Source organism: Camellia sinensis, chromosome 14 (assembly GCF_055761805.1).
Source record: "Camellia sinensis isolate YWXY chromosome 14, ASM5576180v1, whole genome shotgun sequence".
Taxonomy (NCBI): Eukaryota; Viridiplantae; Streptophyta; class Magnoliopsida; order Ericales; family Theaceae; genus Camellia; species Camellia sinensis.
Window position 1 is genome coordinate 33191991 of NC_138974.1, and position 19149 is coordinate 33211139.

At 34.8% G+C, this 19149-nt stretch overlaps 1 protein-coding gene across 1 annotated transcript; it reads right to left on the reverse strand.

The window, feature by feature from the left end:
* Positions 1-11850: 11850 nt before the first annotated feature.
* On the reverse strand, positions 11851-12919 carry LOC114277902 (ankyrin repeat-containing protein NPR4-like). The gene is made up of 2 exons (XM_028219865.2): positions 12713-12919; positions 11851-12396 (listed from the first exon to the last, which is right to left on the reverse strand). Exons 1-2 carry the CDS (start codon positions 12917-12919, stop codon positions 11851-11853), a joined length of 753 nt encoding a protein of 250 aa, XP_028075666.2.
* Between the last annotated feature and the right edge of the window lie 6230 nt (positions 12920-19149).

Consider the following 19149-nt stretch of genomic DNA (forward strand, 5'->3'; position numbering starts at 1 on the left):
GATTTTTAAATGAAAGATGAAGGCCGATGGGTCTATTGACAAGTATAAGGCGAGGCTCGTTATCAAAGGGTACAGGCAACGAGAAGGCCTAGATTACTTTGATACGTAATCACCTGTAACTAGGATAACATCCATTCGCATAGTGATTGCGATAGCAGCTTTGCGCAATCTTGAGATACACCAGATGGATGTAAGGACAGCTTTCTTAAATGGAGATTTGAATGAAAAAATCTACATGGAGCAACCTGAAGGGTTTTCAGCTTCAGGACAAAGCAAGAAAGTCTGTAAACTTGTCAAATCTTTGTATGGTTTGAAGCAAGCGCCTAAACAATGGCATGAGAAGTTTGACAATGTAATGTTGTCAAATGGGTTTCGAATCAACGAATGTGACAAGTGTATTTATGTCAAAGACACTGACAGAGGTTATGTCATTTTGTGTCTATATGTTGATGATATGCTCATTATAGGTAGTAACGATGAAATGATCAAAACTACCAAGAAGTTGTTAAACTCTAAATTTGACATGAAGGATATGGGCATTGCAGATGTTATTCTAGGAATTAAGATTACCAGAATCTCTGGCGGAATTGTACTTTCTCGGTCTCATTATGTTGATAAGATACTTGAGAAGTTTAGTGGATCCGATACGAGTGTGTCATCGACACCTGTAGACTTAAGTCTACACTTTACCAAGAATAATAAAGAGAGTGTCTCTCAGTTAGAATATTCTCGGGTAATTGAAAGTTTAATGTATCTGATGAGTTATACTAGGCCAGATATAGCTTACTCGGTTAGCAGGCTTAGTAGATACACAAGTAATCCTGATGCTTCTCATTGGAAGGGCATTGTGCAGGTGTTAAGGTATTCACGCTACACTCGGGATTATGGGCTGCATTATACTCGATATCCAGCGGTGCTTGAAGGATATAGTGACGCGAATTGGATTTCAGATATAAAGGACTCAAAGTCCACTAGTGGATATGTGTTCACTCTTGGTGGGGCAGCCGTGTCTTGGAAATCTTCCAAGCAAACGTGTATATCTAGATCAACGATGGAATCAGAGTTTATTGCTTTGGATAAAGCAACGGAAGAAGCAGAATGGCTTCGCTATTTCATTGAAGATATTCCACGTTGGTCTAAACCTGTGCCAGCTATTTGTATTCATTGTGATTGTCAATCTGCAATTGGTAGGGCACAGAGTAATATGTATAATGGAAAGTCTAGACATATCCGTCGTAGACATAATTCCATACGACAACTACTCTCGAATGGAGTTGTCTCTTTAGACTATGTAAAGTCTAAGGACAACATTGCGGATCCGCTAACCAAAGGGTTAAGTCGAGTGTTAGTCGAAACGTCGTCAAAAGGAATGGGGTTAAGGCCTTTGGAAGTTACCGGAATGGAAACCCAACCTAGTTGACTAGAGATCCCAAGATCTAGGTTCAATGGGACAACCTAATTGCGTGTAACGGTGGTATGTCACTGAGGAGGTTAAACCTCCAGCCATTCCTTCTATTAGTGATACCTGCAAGTGTAGAGGATAAGCTGAGCTTTTAATGACTCTTATGTGTTAAGCTATTGAGCTAAGTATTGCAGGATACTTTAGTAGAGTCACTTATGTGAGTTTGAAGTGGGGCCGCTTCTAGAAGAATTGGGCAGGCCAAAATTCTTTGAAACCACTCGCTGAACCAGGCTAGTGTCAGGGCCACACAGGGCACACCAGTGAGAACATAATGGTGATAGGAGTAATTCCCGTGTGAGATCTATTGTCTCGGTTTACGGTAGAGCAGTTCAAGATGTCTTATTCACTGATCTGCCAGTAAACTCGATAGGTTTTCACTGGGAGAGGTTCAAAGCCAAAAGCTACCTTCTCTGATGTCGGGGTTAGTCCGTTGTACTCTCTCTCAGAGTCGTTATTGTTGCACGATGTCCGTTTGTTGAGTCATTCGGTCAATTTTTATTCATGTGGGAGATTGTTGGAAAAAATGATTTTTGGGGACTTTAATTTAATATTAAAGTGTGGTGACTTTAATTAAATATTAAAATGGGTCCTAACCATTTTTTGTGTAGGGTCCAAGTGAGCCAAAAACCATTGGGTTTTGAATAAGAAATTATCAAGAAATTGCTTCATGATGTTAGATTCATGAATAGGATTTTAAAGAGTATTTAAATCTTTTTTCTTGGCTAAAGGGTGTGAATCCTTTGGGCATCCATACTTTTCATTTTGTGGAAAGGGGCTATGGATGCTTGGTGTTTTAATGACTAGCCTTAAAGGCTGGAGGCTTTTCCTCTCTCCCCTATACATGTATAAATTGAGACCCTCCTGTCAAGTTTCAATATAGAAGTTTTTGCTTCCATTTTACAAGTCAGTTTGCTTGATAGTTCCTATTGTGAGAGAGTGCTGCCATTGTTTTGTTCGCTAAGCTAGACAGATAGTGCTTCTGCCGTAGCTGGTTTTGATCGTCGTATCCTGGGAGACAGACGCCGGGTTTCCTCAAGCACTCGACCTGTGAGACGGCGAAATCTGTTTTAAGGAAACTGCTTCCGTGCAAGCTTCAATTTTGTCTCTTTACCCTTTATTGTTATTTGTGTATTTCTGTTGAAATTTAGTTGTAATTATCAGCATATGTTCTTGGTATATAATTTATTTTCTTCATAAATCTATTTATTTAATTTCACAATTTTGAACAACAATTTTAGCTTTCAGAGATTAAAATTTTTAGTCACGGATAAGTTTTGTTGCAATAGTATTACATTTAGGGACAAAAGCATTTAGTTGCAAAAAAAATTTGTTTTTCATTTTATTTTTTTTAGCTACTAATTATTTAGTCGAATAAAATCTCATTTCTTTTTTTACTACTAAATATTTAGTAGCAAATTTTTTTCTTTTCATTTTGTTTTCTTATGGCTCCTCTTCCTCCTCCTTCGCCGCCCCTCTCGCTTTCTCCTCCTCATATTCTCTCTCATCTCTATCTCTTTCATCACCACCACTGTCAAAGCTTCCTCGTTGCTGTCATTTCACTACTACTAGCGTGACATCTGTTAGTCTAGCAATATAATTAACAGGATATTTAGCAAAATTATTATAACAACAATGACGATAAACAATAGTATATAGAAAGAGAAAAAAGACAAAGTAGAGAAACATAGTTGTAAGACTTTGGGAGTTGCATTTTCACTGTCCTAAAGTTGCTTTTCCTTCCCTTGTGAAAGTACAACCAGAATGAAGCTGTTTCAAGATAAAATCCATGTTACTCACAGTACCCCTTATCTAGCGTTCACGACTACCAGGAAACTCAAACTAAGTCACAAACTAAAGTTGCCCAAAATACAATATAAAATATATTGAACTCTCTCATAAAATATTTTATCTTTCAAATCATCTTTTTGTGTCTCATGCATCTTCCAACTCATAAAAAACCATACATTTATATGGCACTCTTAGTAATTGTACGAGCACAAAAAATACGTTACACGTGTATTCCTTGTGATCAAGCTCAAAATCCTCTAAATGATGTTGTTTCTCCTACAAAACAACTCTGATAAGCTATCCGACGGGTGTGTGCAAAAAAACCCCTCCAATGTTTTAAGTTAGGTCTCAAGATCTATATGGAAAAAGCTCTGTAAATTTAGTAACAAAACATGCGATACCTCCTTAGAGTTTGCCTCTGAGCTTATTTTGCCAGGTAGAATCATAATGGAAATCTAATTCCTCTTCATATCAGGAGTCTATGTCTTAAAAGATAATGCCTATCATTTAATTAAAGTGGATAAAAGCTAACCATTGCCAATCAAAGCTTTTCCTTATTGTGAGGAAAGTGAAAATTAATTTAGTAGGTGTTTGGCATATACTAAAAATGTGAGTTTGTTTGGTTTTTTTTCATAAAAAATTTTGGAAAAATTTCTTTATAAACAAATTTTTAAGAGTAATCAAACTAAACAAATTTTTTCAAAAAAAATCTCAAAATTTTGTTTGGTTACCTACTTTCTAAAATCACTTTCTCTCTCATACACATTAAATCAATCATTTTTTTTAAAGCTCTCTCCCCAAAATAATTTTCCACAACCATTTTTGAAAAAAGGCAAACCCAATAAGTTTTTGTACTTTTTATCTCAAAAACTACTCTATAAACACAAACCAAACACACCCTGTAATTTTTTTTACATATATATATATTTATTTGGATCACATCAATCAGTATTTATCAACATCTATCAACATTTCATCTTTACTTTTCTACTTACTTTCTCTACTTTTTTACATATTTTTTTTATATAAAAAAATAAAAATTACACTTATTTAAAACATCTAAAACCACAGCTTAAAGTATTATTATATATAAACAATTTAGGATTCAATCTATAAATTTAATTTTTAATTTTATTTGGCTAAAATTTTAATATTAAAATATTTTGTTCAAAAAGATAAATTAAAACAAAATAATCTAAATATCCTTCATTCATATATATACTATATGAAAAATGTTTTAGGGCTTCAAGAGCTCTAAAAAAAAATACTTTGTAATTCTAATTTTTGAACTTTAAAATCAATTTTAATGAATTGATAGTAGAACCCATCTATGATATGATGTTTTGATTTTAATTTTTTTGATTTTATTTTTTTTCTTATTATATCATTAATATTCTATTAGAGTACCAAAATTAATAGTATAAATCATTCTTGTTGATACTATACGAATCAGAATCCTCTCTTTGGAGTTTCTACGGGACTTCTTACTCGCTGGGCCATTCGGCTCACTTTTAGGCCCAATTTAGATAATCCGAACTATTCACATTTTAAGATTTGTTGAGTATATCATATTTATAAAAAATTCGACAATGCTACGTAACTCAAATTTTGTGGCTCAAAAGTGGCTCAAATGGTCAAAACAACGTCGTTTTGAGTATAGAACAACATAAAAATGGCCAAAACGACGTCGTTTTGGCCATTTGAGTCACTTTTGAGCCACAAAATTTGAACTACGAGACATTTATTTTTTAAGTTAATCGGATATCAGAAAGTATGCTTTCGAAAAACTATTTATTAAATTTTTTTAAAAAATAATTTTTAGTTCGATGATCCGAACACATGTTTTCTAATATCTGATCAACTTGATTTTTTACATGTATGATATATTCAACAAATTTTAAAATGTGAACAATTTGAATTATCAAAATTGAGCCGAAAAATAGGCCCAATGGCTCAACAAGTAGGAAGTCAAGTAGGAAGCTTAAGGAGAGGATCCTGATTCGATACTATGTGGATGTTTTGAAAGTAAATTTTTTTGTAAGTTTTTTTAGTTATAAGATATTATTAGAAAAAAAAAATTTGTATTTGAGAAGATAGTTAAATTTTTTTATGGTTAGATGTGATATTTATAAGAGAAAAAGTAAAATAATTATGAAATTTAATGTGATATTTTGTTTAAATTTAATTTTTTAAAATCTGTAACCAATTTATCTTTTAACAAAAAAAAAAAAAAACAAACAAAAAAATCAAAAAAAAATTTTTCCCAAACACCGCCTATGTACGGTCACATTCAAAAGCCTACACAGTCGCTCTCTCACTCTCTCTCTCCTCACTGTTCGACTGTTCATCGCCGCCCTTCAACGGTGGCTCCACGACAACTCCACGTAGCGAGGCGAGGCAACGTTCGGTTCACCAACGTCGTCTCGCCGGAGAGCTTCCACACCTCCGCCGAGCTCCCGTTGCGAGCCACCACGCCTCCCGACGAGCTCAGATCGACCATCGCGACTTCTTCCCCCCATCAACCACCGTCCTTCCAGATCTGGTCAGATCGAGTTCCTCTTGGCTTGGATCGCAAGATCAGAGCACACGAAATCTACGCCGACTCCGTTGAGATCTACACCTTCGGCTACATCAAGGTCTTGTTTGGCTCTCAACATCAAGGTTTGGTTCGGCTTCATCGAGATCTACTTGCTCCATTGACTTTTGATTTCAGCCACTGTAGGATACGAATACTCCGGCAAGGTCCGACCGTGGCATCTAATCGGCCAGTTCATCCTTGCGCTGTCCAATCCATTGGATCCATTCCAGGTTTCTTAATTTCTAGTTTCTGTCATTTTCATTCTGATTGGGTGAATTGATTGATTGATGATCGTTTGATCTTTGGGATTTAGGTATATTGTGCCTGTTTGGTGCAGCTTAAAAATTGCTTATTTCAGCTTTCAGTTTAATTTAAGTTATTTTGATGTATTTAATTTAATTTAACAATGCAGTTTATAACTTTTTGTAAGGCAGAAATTAATTTATTCTTTGAGTGGGGCAGGAGATGCTTAATTTATAAGTCAAAAATCAGTTTAGATTCATAGTTATAAGTTATAAGTTGTTAAGACATAACTGGATCAAAGATGAGAAGTACAGTACCAGAGTGAAGGATGAAAAGGGCTTCACCAGCTTTGCTCTGTGTGAACTTGAATGCGAAATGTATGAATATATATATATATGTATGTATGTATGTATGTATGTATGTATGTATGTGTTGGTGTTTAGAGAGGATGGAACTGGATTGAGAGTAGGATTGGAAGGATTTGACGGAGGAAAAGTAGATTAGGAAAGTGTAGATAAACCACTGGTGGATTGGATTCATATGCTTGACACTATTGATATCCATTTGTTGCTCATCATTATATTCTCCTCCATCTCTCTCCTCTCAGGTTTACTTTTTACTTTTTTTATCTCTTCTGTATTTTTAGAGAGAGAAACAGAGAAATGAGGAGAGTATGATGATGGATCCGCTACTCTCTCTTGTCTGATGATGGATGAAAAGGCAAGTTTGCGAAGAAGTTCAACAAGAAAACAGAAGAAAAATTGAACAGGAGTTTCAACAGATAAAAATTAAATAGAAGAAAAAATGTTTGCATTGTCATTGTTTCTGGATCTTGGAGAAAAAAAAAGAAAAGAATATAGGAAAGATAGGAAGAAAAAACAGAATTAAATTCTTAGCTTCTTTTATTTGGGATATGCACACATGTTGAAGAGATATTGTGAAAAATTCAACAAATGTTGCCCAGATGCACTTTTCTTTAGATAATAGTTGAACAAATAGGTATAATAAGTTTGTGAATTTTTACAGATAGGATGAGAGAGAGAAGTGAACAAATTTGAATAGATAGGATTTTGTTTGGTTTGTTATTGTAACACAGAAAAATTAAATAAAATAATTGAACATATAGATATAAATTTGAATAGATAGATCTAAAAATTCAGCAGAGTAGGTGAAAAATTTCAACAGATAGCAAAATTTGAACAGATGAGGAGAATATGAATAGATAGATATTGATTTGAACAGATAGGCAAAAAACTTGAACAGATAAGAAAAAAACTGAACAGATAGTCAATGAAAGTCATCAAATAAAAAAAGTTACTAGATGGATTAAGGAGTAAAATTAGAAATAAAATGTCTTCTCGCCAAATAATTTTATGAAAAGTAGACTTTACACCAACAAAAAATATCTATTGAACCTAATATTTTAGACACTTTTTAATTTGAATTTATCATCAATTTTTTCTTTATTTATTTATTTTGTTTAATACTAAAAAAATAGAATAAAAAATATAACATTTTTTAATAATTTAAATGCGTATCACATAAAATTTCTCACTAGAACACAATTTAAATTATCACAATTCTTATTATTGAATTTGTAATCTAACCCTTCAATTGAATAAAAAAACGTATCACTTTAAAATATAATTTTCTTCTATTCTCACTTTCTTTACACCCTTTTAATTCTTGTTTTTATCCATCACTTAAAAGAGTAATGCTAGATATATCTATATTTTTAATTTATAAATTCATCCATATTGATGTGGTAAGAGGTAGAATTTTATATATTATTAAATGTATAATAAATTAAAAGTTGACACATGTAATATCACATCATTGTAAATATAATTGTGAGAATTTTTTTGAGTCTTAAATATTTTTTCACTTAAAAATCACTTCAATGTTATTCATCAACAAACTCAAGCAACGAACGGGGAAAACAACACTAGAAACCACGCATACACGCATAAAACTGTAGGTAATAACTTTTCACTTGGGCAATAATTTCATTTATGGTCCTCCATCGAGACGAGCCAAATGATGGGTCTCACATATTGATAAACTCCACGTGTAAAATTCATTTTTTGTCATTTTATATCTCGTTACGTAAATATCTTCTGCATGTATTGCACACCTGTATTTATTGTAGTGGTAATTCTTAAGTTTGAGGATGCCTCAGCCCCTGTTAGTTATTACCTACAGTTTTATGCCCTCTTAGTTCGACACCGCCGGTAATGACCATGAAGCCACGCTCAGGCACCTTCTTAATGGTAGCCAATGTTAATGTACATTGTATAATTTACCATCACCTACCACACACTTACCATCACCTACCACACACTCACCTACTACACTCACCTACTACACTCACCTACCACCACCTACTCCCTACACCTACATCTATATAAGGAACCCCTCATTTGTAATACAGTATACATAACAATCTTGTAATAACATCAATACAATCAATCTTGTAATCTATACATCGATTTTAACATGGTATCAGAGCGAGGTTAAGAATTTAGTATTTTTCGCTTCACCGGCGGGTGGCAACCTCGGCTTGGCCGCCCGCCGGACCTCAACCTAGTCCGCTGCCACAAATTCCATTCTTGCACCAATTCTTCACACACAAGGCTCAACACACCATCAGCCGCCACCGGGAAACTTCGTTTTCCTCAACTCCACCGCCGCTCCGGAAACTCTTTCAACCCACAAACTCTCCCCCACGCGACCGCCCACCCAAACCCAACAGTTCGTTGGCATCCCGCTTCCGGTCGTGACTTCCGCCGGCGGCTCCGCCTACTCCCAAGACATCTCGGCACTCCACGGCTTCCATATGTATAGTTTACTTGACCCCACGGTGGCGCGTGACATTCCCTGCGCTCCTCAAGGTCTGTCTCTCAGCCTGTCTTCTCAACAGACCACCCACGTTTCTGCACCGACAATTCCACCGGTTACCGGAGAGGATATCCGGGTCTCGGGCGGGTCACCGTCGTCAGCATCGGGGATTTCGAACGGTGTTCATGGAGTTCAGCGTGTGTTGTTGGACTCTAAGTCCTTGACAGCAGCTCAGGAGCTTCTTGATGAGGCCTGCCATAATCGGCTGGTACTGCATCCTGCTACACCAAACTGTTATGCATTTTTTTTCTCTCTCTCGGTTTGGGGGGGAGAGAGGTTAGGGAGAACAAGGCATTTTTTTTTTTGAAAGGCATCTTTTTGCAGCCTAAAAAAAAAAAATAAAAAAAAAATAAATAAATAAATAAATAAATAAACAATAAAAAAAATAAAAATAAAAATAAAAATAAAAAAATAAAATACATACTGATATGCACACTGCTCCACCACACCCAGCACATGGGGGGCACCCACGCAATTTCTTTCTCTCTCTCTGGTCCCTTCTCTCCACCAGACTCACTTTAATCATCTCTATCACTATTCTCTTATATTTTATTAATCTCTCTCTTTCTTTTTTTTTTTTTTTGGCAATTTGAAAACACATTTCTTTCTCTCTCTCTGGTCCCTTCTCTCCACCAGACTCACTTTAATCATCTCTATCACTATTCTCTTATATTTTATTAATCTCTCTCTTTCTTTTTTTTTGGCAATTTGAAAACACATGGCCATGTCCCTCCTTTCCCTTACTTTCTTCCACCACGATTTCACCATTTTCTTTTCTTTTATATATATATATATATATATATATATATATATATATATATCTTTTATTATAAAAAAAAAAAAAAAAAAAAAAAAAAAAACAAAACATACATCCTTGTTTTTCTTATCTCTCATCCACAAATATTTTTATCTTTTTCTTTATCCATTATTTTATTTTATTTTATTTTTCTTATTACACAAAACAGCATTCACAAAATCACACCAACAACATTCCACCACCTTGTCATTTTATTCATGTCAGGGGCTCAACCCGATCACACTTTTACACCACCAAAAAAAAAAAAAAAAAAAAAAAAAAAAAAAAAAAAGAAGAAGCAAGCAACAAATCAACCACATCCACAGGCAGGATTTTCTTCTCTACTCTGCCGCCGGTCTTTTCTTCTTGCCTCCGTCCTGGGCGGCCCTTGCCGGTGTTGCCTCCGTATTTCCCACTCCACTGGGCATGATCACTACTCCCTGCTCCTCCACTGCAGCATATGGCGGCCCTCCAAATCGGAACATCATGGTGGCCTTCCGCTTCAGCTCCTTGTTTTCTGCCCTTAGCACGCTTATCTCTGCTCGCGCATCCTTATACATGCGTTGGAGCAGAGCCAGCTGGGAGTTTAATTGCTGCACCTCATTTGTCCTACTCTGCAGCCGGTGCGACAAGTTTGTGACCGCCGTCATGGACTCCACACATGCCTTCAAAGTATACTGATTGGCCTCCACATCCGTCTGCACCGCCATTTTTTGCTCCACAGACCGCATCGGAAAGTTCAGCGGAGCAAACCCAGCGGTGTTTGGTTGAGGTTCACTGGCCACCGCACCAGTTCTCTCTCCTGTGGACTCGTTGAGGTCGGGAAAGAGGGTAAGCAGCCCGCGGGAAGACGACGCCATTTTTTGGGTAACAGAGTATTACAGACTCTCTCTCGCAACAGAGTGTTCCAGACTCTCTCTCTCAAGCACAATGACGAGTTTTTCAGAGAAATTCGCAGGTTTTTTGTCTCAGCCTCTGCCTCAGCCTCAGGTTCAGTCTTGGTTATATAGCCGAGACAGCCACGCGCATCGCGCGCCTCTTGACGCCGACAACCTGGCACGCCTTTTCATGGCACGCCTTTTGATGACTCGGGCACGCCTTTTGATGACACGCCTTTTGAGGGTGCGGGCACACCTTTTGAGGGCACGACTTTTGAGGGCTCGATATCTACATCCATGTATATCTTTTGGGCAGCCTATCTACACACTTATACAGTGTCTTCTACATCAGTCAGCTTTATCAATCCCTTTGTTTCAACCTCAAATAGGTTTCTATCTTCACACCTATTTGAGTTTGAGGGGGGGTTATACACAGTATCATGTTCAAGCCACCTCATGGCGCACTCCCTAAGTCGCCCCCCTGGTGCACCACCACAATTTGCTACATCGGTCCGACATGACCCCGTAAACTGTCTTTTACAACGGTCCGACATGACCCCGTAAACTGTCTGCTACATCGGTCCGACATGACCCCGTAAACTGTCCTGCTACATCGGTCCGACATGACCCCGTAAACTGTCTTCTACAACGGTCCGACATGACCCCATAAACTGTCCCGACATTGATTCCGGTCAGCTTCTACATCGGTCCGACATGACCCCATAAACTGTCTTCTCCAACGGTCCGACATGACCCCATAAACTGTCTACTACATCGGTCTGACACGACCACACACTGTCTGCTACAACGGTCCGACATGACCCCATAAACTGTCTGCTACAACGGTCTGACACGACCATACCGTGTCTCCTATCCTGTTTTATTTTATTTATCAGTTTATTTTTTTTTTTCTGTTTTGTTACTCTCTCCAAACTCAAGTTGGCTAGTACCTATCCTCCTTGAGTTTGAGGGGGGCTGTTAATGTACATTGTATAATTTACCATCACCTACCACACACTTACCATCACCTACCACACACTCACCTACTACACTCACCTACTACACTCACCTACCACCACCTACTCCCTACACCTACATCTATATAAGGAACCCCTCATTTGTAATACAGTATACATAACAATCTTGTAATAACATCAATACAATCAATCTTGTAATCTATACATCGATTTTAACAGCCAAAATGAGCTTAAACTAGTGGAAACAGTGCTACAGAAAAAGCTATCACAGGTATAACTGCCACAACATATTCAATAGTCTTGGCGTCTCTCACCACATCTTTGAGCACCAAAAAATATCCGCCGCAAAAAGACATCGACACTGAAGCTATGGATAAGAAGAGCGCAGTCAAACCTATGAGGAGCTCTGTCGGCAGGTCTTTACCGAAATCTTTTGCTTTGTGTCGAGAAGTGAGAATGGCGAGGAACATTACCACTGCTGTCAGTGAAAAGCAGAGCGCTCCAAGTGATGACGTGGAAAATACCTTAAACATGCGATGTGCTTGGAGAACTGGATCCCCATTGCTTTCAGTGCCACCTGGCACACTTGCCATCGTGGCAAAGGCGACAGTTGCAATGAGTGCTGCTACGATGGTGCATGAATCTGAGGTTTTCATTAGCCACTCCGTGTCATTTTGCACTAGCTCACTGTGTGTCTCTATGAAGATCTCTTGTGCGGTCTTGCCCCCGTTGTTTTGGTGTGCCACCAAATGTTTTGGTAGATGCTCTTTAATGCACTACAAATATAGATCAGTTTCAAATCTAAATCAAGTATATGAATGGTTAATTAGTTGAGGCTTTAGATCATATATCCCTAAGCAAATATATCTATTTATACTATACTGTTGTGTTATTTTATTTTATTTTTGTTTTCCCAAAATATCTTCATGTAACTGCTTTAAAATCCAGATTAAAATTTGTAATTTCTTGCAAATTTAATAGCACATCCATTAAATGTGCACAAATAAATTACTCATTCCTCATATGACAGAGTGATCTTATATTATGTGATTGTGTCGAACTCATATTACATCGTCTAAAGATGTTGCTTACCTTGTACCACTTGATTTCCCACTGCATTTGAAGTGCAGCATTTGGAGCAAGCCAAGGTTGATAAGTTTTAAGCATTGCAGCAAGATGTAATGCACTGTTTCCTTCATTATCCAAACAGTGCAACAAATCATCTATGCTTTTTGTTGATTTGCTTTTTAGCAACAATTGCAAGACATGAGGTTGTCTGTTTTCCACTGCTATGAGCATCAATTCTTCCCATCTGAATTCTTGTCATGTATGGCCGCTGGAAATTCCTTGAGGACGTCCTTTACTATTTCTTTGATACCGTTTTTGGCTGCTATTAATATTGGTGTCTCTGCAGCCCAAAACACCAGAAATTCAATAATATTTCCTATGTATCACCTGATTTAACTTTACCCATTGTTTATTGCTATCTATTTGAGCCAAAAAAAAAAAATTTCTTTCAAAGAATCATACATGAAGTTAGTTTAAATTTAACAAACGAAAGACCATTGTATGTTTGTTTTGGTCAACGGCTTAAAATTCATAGTCCCATGAGACCATCAACTTAGTTAAATAGTGAGATTTAGAATTAGCCACATTATTTCACTCAACGATCAATAATAATTATTGTCTTATCACATTCTATATATTTTACCCTGATCAAACATAGTACAAATACCTAGATAGTGTTACTAATGTACTAGTTCATAATTATCTTAGTTTTATGAATTCAGTGTATCCTCCAAAAATTTATATCGGTTATCAAACATGGCCTAAAGCTAATACTCAATAACTTCATAATTAAGCGCATTTAATAACATAAAACAGAGCACTTAAAAAATATGAAGATATTTAATTGAAAAAGGAATTTTTATTCATGGAGTTCAATTATCATAAAATGTTGAATATATTCAGAAGAACCGAGACAGTGAGTACCTTTCTTGGTTTGGTTCTGTTGGCTGCTGCTTTCCAAGGAAACTAGGCTATCTGTAACTGCATTTAGTAACTTTGCCACATCAATGCCTTGTTTGGTATTCGAAAAAGAGAAGGTAAATGAACAAGAAGAGGAGGGAGTTTCTTGTGGAGTATCTTCCTGTAGTGTTTGGTTATCTAGGTTGCTGTCCAAATGGCTCTTCTTTGGGATTCGATGATAGGAACTTTGGTGGCCTGGTTGGGGTTTGCTTCCACTATCTAAATAATCATAATGAGAAAAGCATGTTGAACAAGTATGTTCTTGATGTCAATTGCCCACATGTGCCTTTCTTTCATCACCACTAATTGTTTTGGGAACAAAACGTCATCCTCAAAAGTCCTATAATTAATCAAACACAAGTGAAAATTTAACGGACACGGCCCCTGCTGTGTATTCTCCCTGCCGTGCTTGCTGTGTGTCTCAAAACGGCACCGTTTTGTCACTTATTTTTTTTTTTTAATTTATATGTAATGGTTCTGTTGACTCTTTGCTGCCGCCGTTTCTACACTCCAAGCAAGAGTAGAAAAGTTAGTTTTATTTATTTGTTTTTTACACTCCAAGCAAAAGTGTCTGTTGTGTTAGAGTAGAAAAGTTAGTCTATTGTGTATTCTCCCTGCCGTGCCTGCTGTGTGTCTCGAAACGGCACCGTTTTGTCACTTTTTTTTTTTTTTAATTTATATGTAGTAGTTTCGTTGACTCTTTGCTGCCGCCGTTTCTACACTCCAAGCAAGAGTAGAAAAGTTAGTTTTATTTATTTGTTTTTTACACTCCAAGCAAAAGTGTCTGTTGTGTTAGAATAGAAAAGTTAGTCTATTTATTTATTTATTTATTTTATATATGTAAGAGTCTCATTAATGGACACAGGGCCCCTGCTGTGTATACTCCAACACAGCAGAGTCTTTTCCTTGGAGTGTTAGAAACGGCGGTAGCTTCGTAAGGGTGTCCTACTAAAGAACAAAACCCTTACATATAAATTAAAAAAAAAAAAAAAAAAAAAGTAGGCAAAACGGTGCCGTTTTGAGGCACACAGCAGGCACGGCAGGGAGAATACACAGCAGGGGCCCGCGTCCAAATTTAACTGCTAACAATACATATCATTTGTTAAACATACACAATTAAATAATTGAGATTATTGAATCCTTATTCTCTCTTCTACTTTCTTTTTTATATAATTAAATGTGAGTGAATTTTGATTCAAAATTTGATCTGATTTGAAACACTCGTAATTCTCTCTCTCTCTCTCTCTCTCTCTCTCTCTCTCTCTCTCTCTCTCTCTCTCTCTCTCTCTCTCTCCAAATTATTTTTCAGATTGCAGTATGGTCGATTTAATATTTTACCATATTTGAGCCAAAAAAGGATCTTGAAGTAGAAACACTTGATGAACACACAGGCCGAGGAGTAAATAGGCCGATGACCAATTTTTGGCCATGGAGGATTCTCTACATCAGTTCCCTTGTGGTATTTTCCTGTTATCAGTTAACGGACAATAGTTCAATTACAATATTCATTATAAAATAAAAATAAAAAAACTTCAATTTAATTTTATCCCCTCAAATAAAATAATTGTTTGGTAATACATGTAACTGATTACATTGATTTCTGCAATTTTTTCTTGAGTAATTGAATTGTGTAATTAATTAAACAAGCATTTTTAAAATAATAAAAATAAATTATTGTCTGTTGAGAAAATAGAGTCAAATTGATTTAGTTTGGTTTGATTTTATAGGAGAAGAAATTAGTTTGGTTCGATTTTATGAGAGAAAAAATTGAAAAATTAATTGTGAATATTTCAAAATCATAATTTTTAAAACTAGAGCTAGTGAGAGTTATAGAGTGGGCGATAGTTTCGGGGAAGAGTAATGCTAAGGATCATGAAAAAAATATCATGAAGATAATTATGAAAGATTTTTCACCTTTAGATTACCTATACAATAAAATACCACATATTAATTAAGGGATGAAAAATCTTCATAATAAATGTTATGGTATATTTTTTATGATCACTAACATTATTATTCTGGGAGACGGTGAGCGGTGAGCATGCCGATCTTATAATTATTACAAGTGTGACCAATTTATAAAATTACAATAAAGTCATAATTAAATAATCTGAAACAGTAAAGATAAAAAAAAAAAACACTTTATTTTGAAAATATACATGAATAGGTCTCACTACCCAACAGACAAACCTTTTGCAATTCCCAATGAAATAAATATGATTAAAAGTAATTATTATATTAAATTTACGGAAATTATAGAAAAAAATATATATAACTTTATATTTTTTTACAATAATTAAAAAAATCACAATTAAATACAAAAAAGTCATAACTAAAATCTCACAATAATGTTATAATTAAAAAAGAAAATTGGTAATGACTAAAGAAAAATATGATGTAATTAAGGATCATATTGTATAAGGGTGTGTATAATAGAATTCTTTTTAAATTTACATATAAAATGAAATGTATTCACATTTCAAACTAAAACTGTCATTATGATTAATATTGTACAAATAAAAAATTTAAAGAAAATTAGTCTAAGGTCCCTCTCCAATTTTTAATAATGAAAAAGATTTACAATATTATTGTATGATGTCTAAGGTCCCTCAACCCCTGACACCCATATATCACAGAGAAATTTGATCCTCTCAAATCAAATTGCCTTTCCCTCTCTTCTCTCTCCGACGAACTCCACCTCCATCGCCGGAGTTCATTGTCGTCATCGTCTTCTCCGACTCTCTTTCCTCTGTCAAGTGAAGTTCAAAGCATCCTTATCCATGGACGATTTCACCGATATCAGAATCGAAGCGTACCGCGATGAGAAGACAACCCAATGGTGGAAGTGAACAACGATATCATCACCATCAAGGCCGATAATGAAAGTGATACTGTCACTTTCATGTTTGAAAGCCCTAGTAAGCTTCTCTTAGTTTTTTCTCCTCTGATTCCGTCCTCTACTGGTCCTGGAACAATATCTCTCTCTCTCTCTCTCTCAACTTATACATAGGTAAACATCTATATATACAGTATGAAGTTAAACTGTTTGACAAAATATGAGATTTAATTTGACAAAACTCTTCTTAGAACTGTAAAACATATAGCTGTGAGCTTTGAAGTAACATGTTTAATAAAATACTTTTTAGAAAAACAATTACAATTTTCTCTGGTTTGTTCAAAATACAGAGAAAATTGTAATTTTTTTTGGGTCTCTAAGTAACCCAATTTTCTCTGGTTTGGTTTGATTTTGAATGACCAATAATAAAGGAGTTTAGATAACCAAGAAATCTTTCATGGTAGGTAACTAGAGAAATTCTTTGATTTTGAGTGACCAATAATGGTTGTGAGAAATTTGGAGTATCAGAAACTTCTTCGGCAATCATGCATCCAAAGACAAAAATATTAAAGAGAGAGAGAGAGAGAGAGAGTTTAGGCCAAGCTAAAACATGAACTTACTTTGCCTAGAGAAATTTGGAGAGAATTTCTCTAGAGAGTAAGAAGTTCAGAGAAATTTGAAGAAAAATCTAGAGAAATTTGGAGAGAATATCTTTGGACAGTGGAAAATTTAGAGTGAAGTCCAGAGAAATTTAGAGAGAATTTCTCTGGACAATGGGAAGTTCTGGGAATTGAAATTTTTTTAGATCGATGTGCGAGAGACCTTAGACATTATGAAAAATATTAGAGGTCCTTTATACTATAAAATCTTAACACCAATAACCCTAAAAAAAATCTCCAAAAATTTATACATAATTTTATTTTTTTACATTAAAAAAAAAACATCTATAAAGATGATTTATGTATATACTAACTGTTTGAAGGAGCAGCATCATTGATCACGTCTTCTGAATCTTCTATCACACTTGGTTTCTCAATGGGAATAACTTGCAACATAGTAAGAAAAAAAAAAAAGAAAGAATTTATTACTCTGCTCAAATGCTAAAAAATATAATCACATACAAACCCCTCATTCCTCAATAATACCCTCGTCTTCAAATTTTAGTATGTAGTTCGATAGTAGACATTAATTAAATCGATTATGTAGTGTTTAAAAACTTCTATATACATAAAATTTGATTATAAAAATAGGCATAATCCTCTCTCATGTAAAGTGGGTCTTACTTAAAGTAAGAGAATTATGTCTAATTTTAGAGTAAATTACACAAATAGTCTCTATAGTTTGAGGCTTATGTTACTTTGGTCCTTGACTTTTCAATTGTGACACATTTGACTATAAATTTTGAATCTTGTTTCAAATAAGGACAATTGAATATATAATTAGATTTTTCAAGGGTAAAATTGTTAATTTGATAAAATATAAACTAATTTGACAAAAATAAATGTCAAACAAATATTTTTGAATTTTAAAAAATTATTTCTACCTACTAAAAATAAAATTATGTAAAATTGATAAATCTTTTAGACATTTATTTATTTATTTTTTACCAAATTAATTTTTATTATATATTTGGATGATGATCATGTAAAGTTAATTTTAAAAAATTAATCATGTAATTTTTTATTAATTTTACATAATTTTATCATTGGTGGATAAAAATAATTTTAAAAAAATCAAAAATATTTTTTTGACATTTATTTTTGTCAAATTAATTTATATTTTATCAAATTAACGATTTACCCTTAAAAAATTTAATGATATTTTCAATTTTCATTATTTAAAACAAAATTCAAAATTTATGGTCAAATGTGTTACAATTGAAAAGTAAATGACTAAAGTAAGACAAGTCCCAAACTATAGGGATTATTAGTGTAATTAACTCTGGAGTTTATTATCGAATTTTATTTGAGTAGGAAGCAAAAAGAAATAGATAGAATATTCATTACATACGTGTTGAGTTATAGTTGGAAGAGAGTTGGTTTTGCTTACAATGATAAAGGAGTGTTTGGCACAAAGTAAGGCTGCAACTACTTCTGAAGGAAGAATGCTTGGTGGCTACAAGATGGAGTGCCAAATACCCTCGTTCGTCAACACAGTGCTGAAAGTCTGGGAACCGAGCCATTATTTGATATGCCAATTCTGCCAAACCCATGAAACCAAAATTCTTATATATAAGGAGACTGGCTGAGTATTGAGTATCATTTTGAAATAAAAAACTCACTAAAATTCTTTCAAACAAATGTCACTATTATATCATTCCAATGCATAATTTTGTATATAAATTCTCATGAAATAGCCTTTTTCTAAGATTACAGCTTCTCTCAAGTCCACAAATGTAGATTAAGTTGTACAATTGGAGCCACCACAAATCCAACTCTGATGATTCAATCCGTTCATTTTGTAAATCTTATATGTAGATTGTTAACGAAAAACTAATTTCTTTAAATCTGGTAATTGTAATAATGTAATTTCTCTAAATTTAACCATTTATTTTCAAACATTTTTTGAAGAAAAATATGAAGACTCCATCCTCTTTCATAAAATAAAATGTTGGGATATTATACAAGCAAAATGATTGTGTGTGTGTGTGTGTAAATGCATAATA

Excerpts from the sequence above, each read along its gene's own strand:
- LOC114277902 (XM_028219865.2), bottom strand. The coding sequence starts at position 12,919 with ATGCTCATAGCAGTGGAAAACAGACAACCTCATGTCTTGCAATTGTTG. Across the intron at positions 12,397-12,712 it reads GGGAAATCAAGTGGTACAAG|TGCATTAAAGAGCATCTACC; the intron begins GTAAGCAACATC and ends CTATATTTGTAG.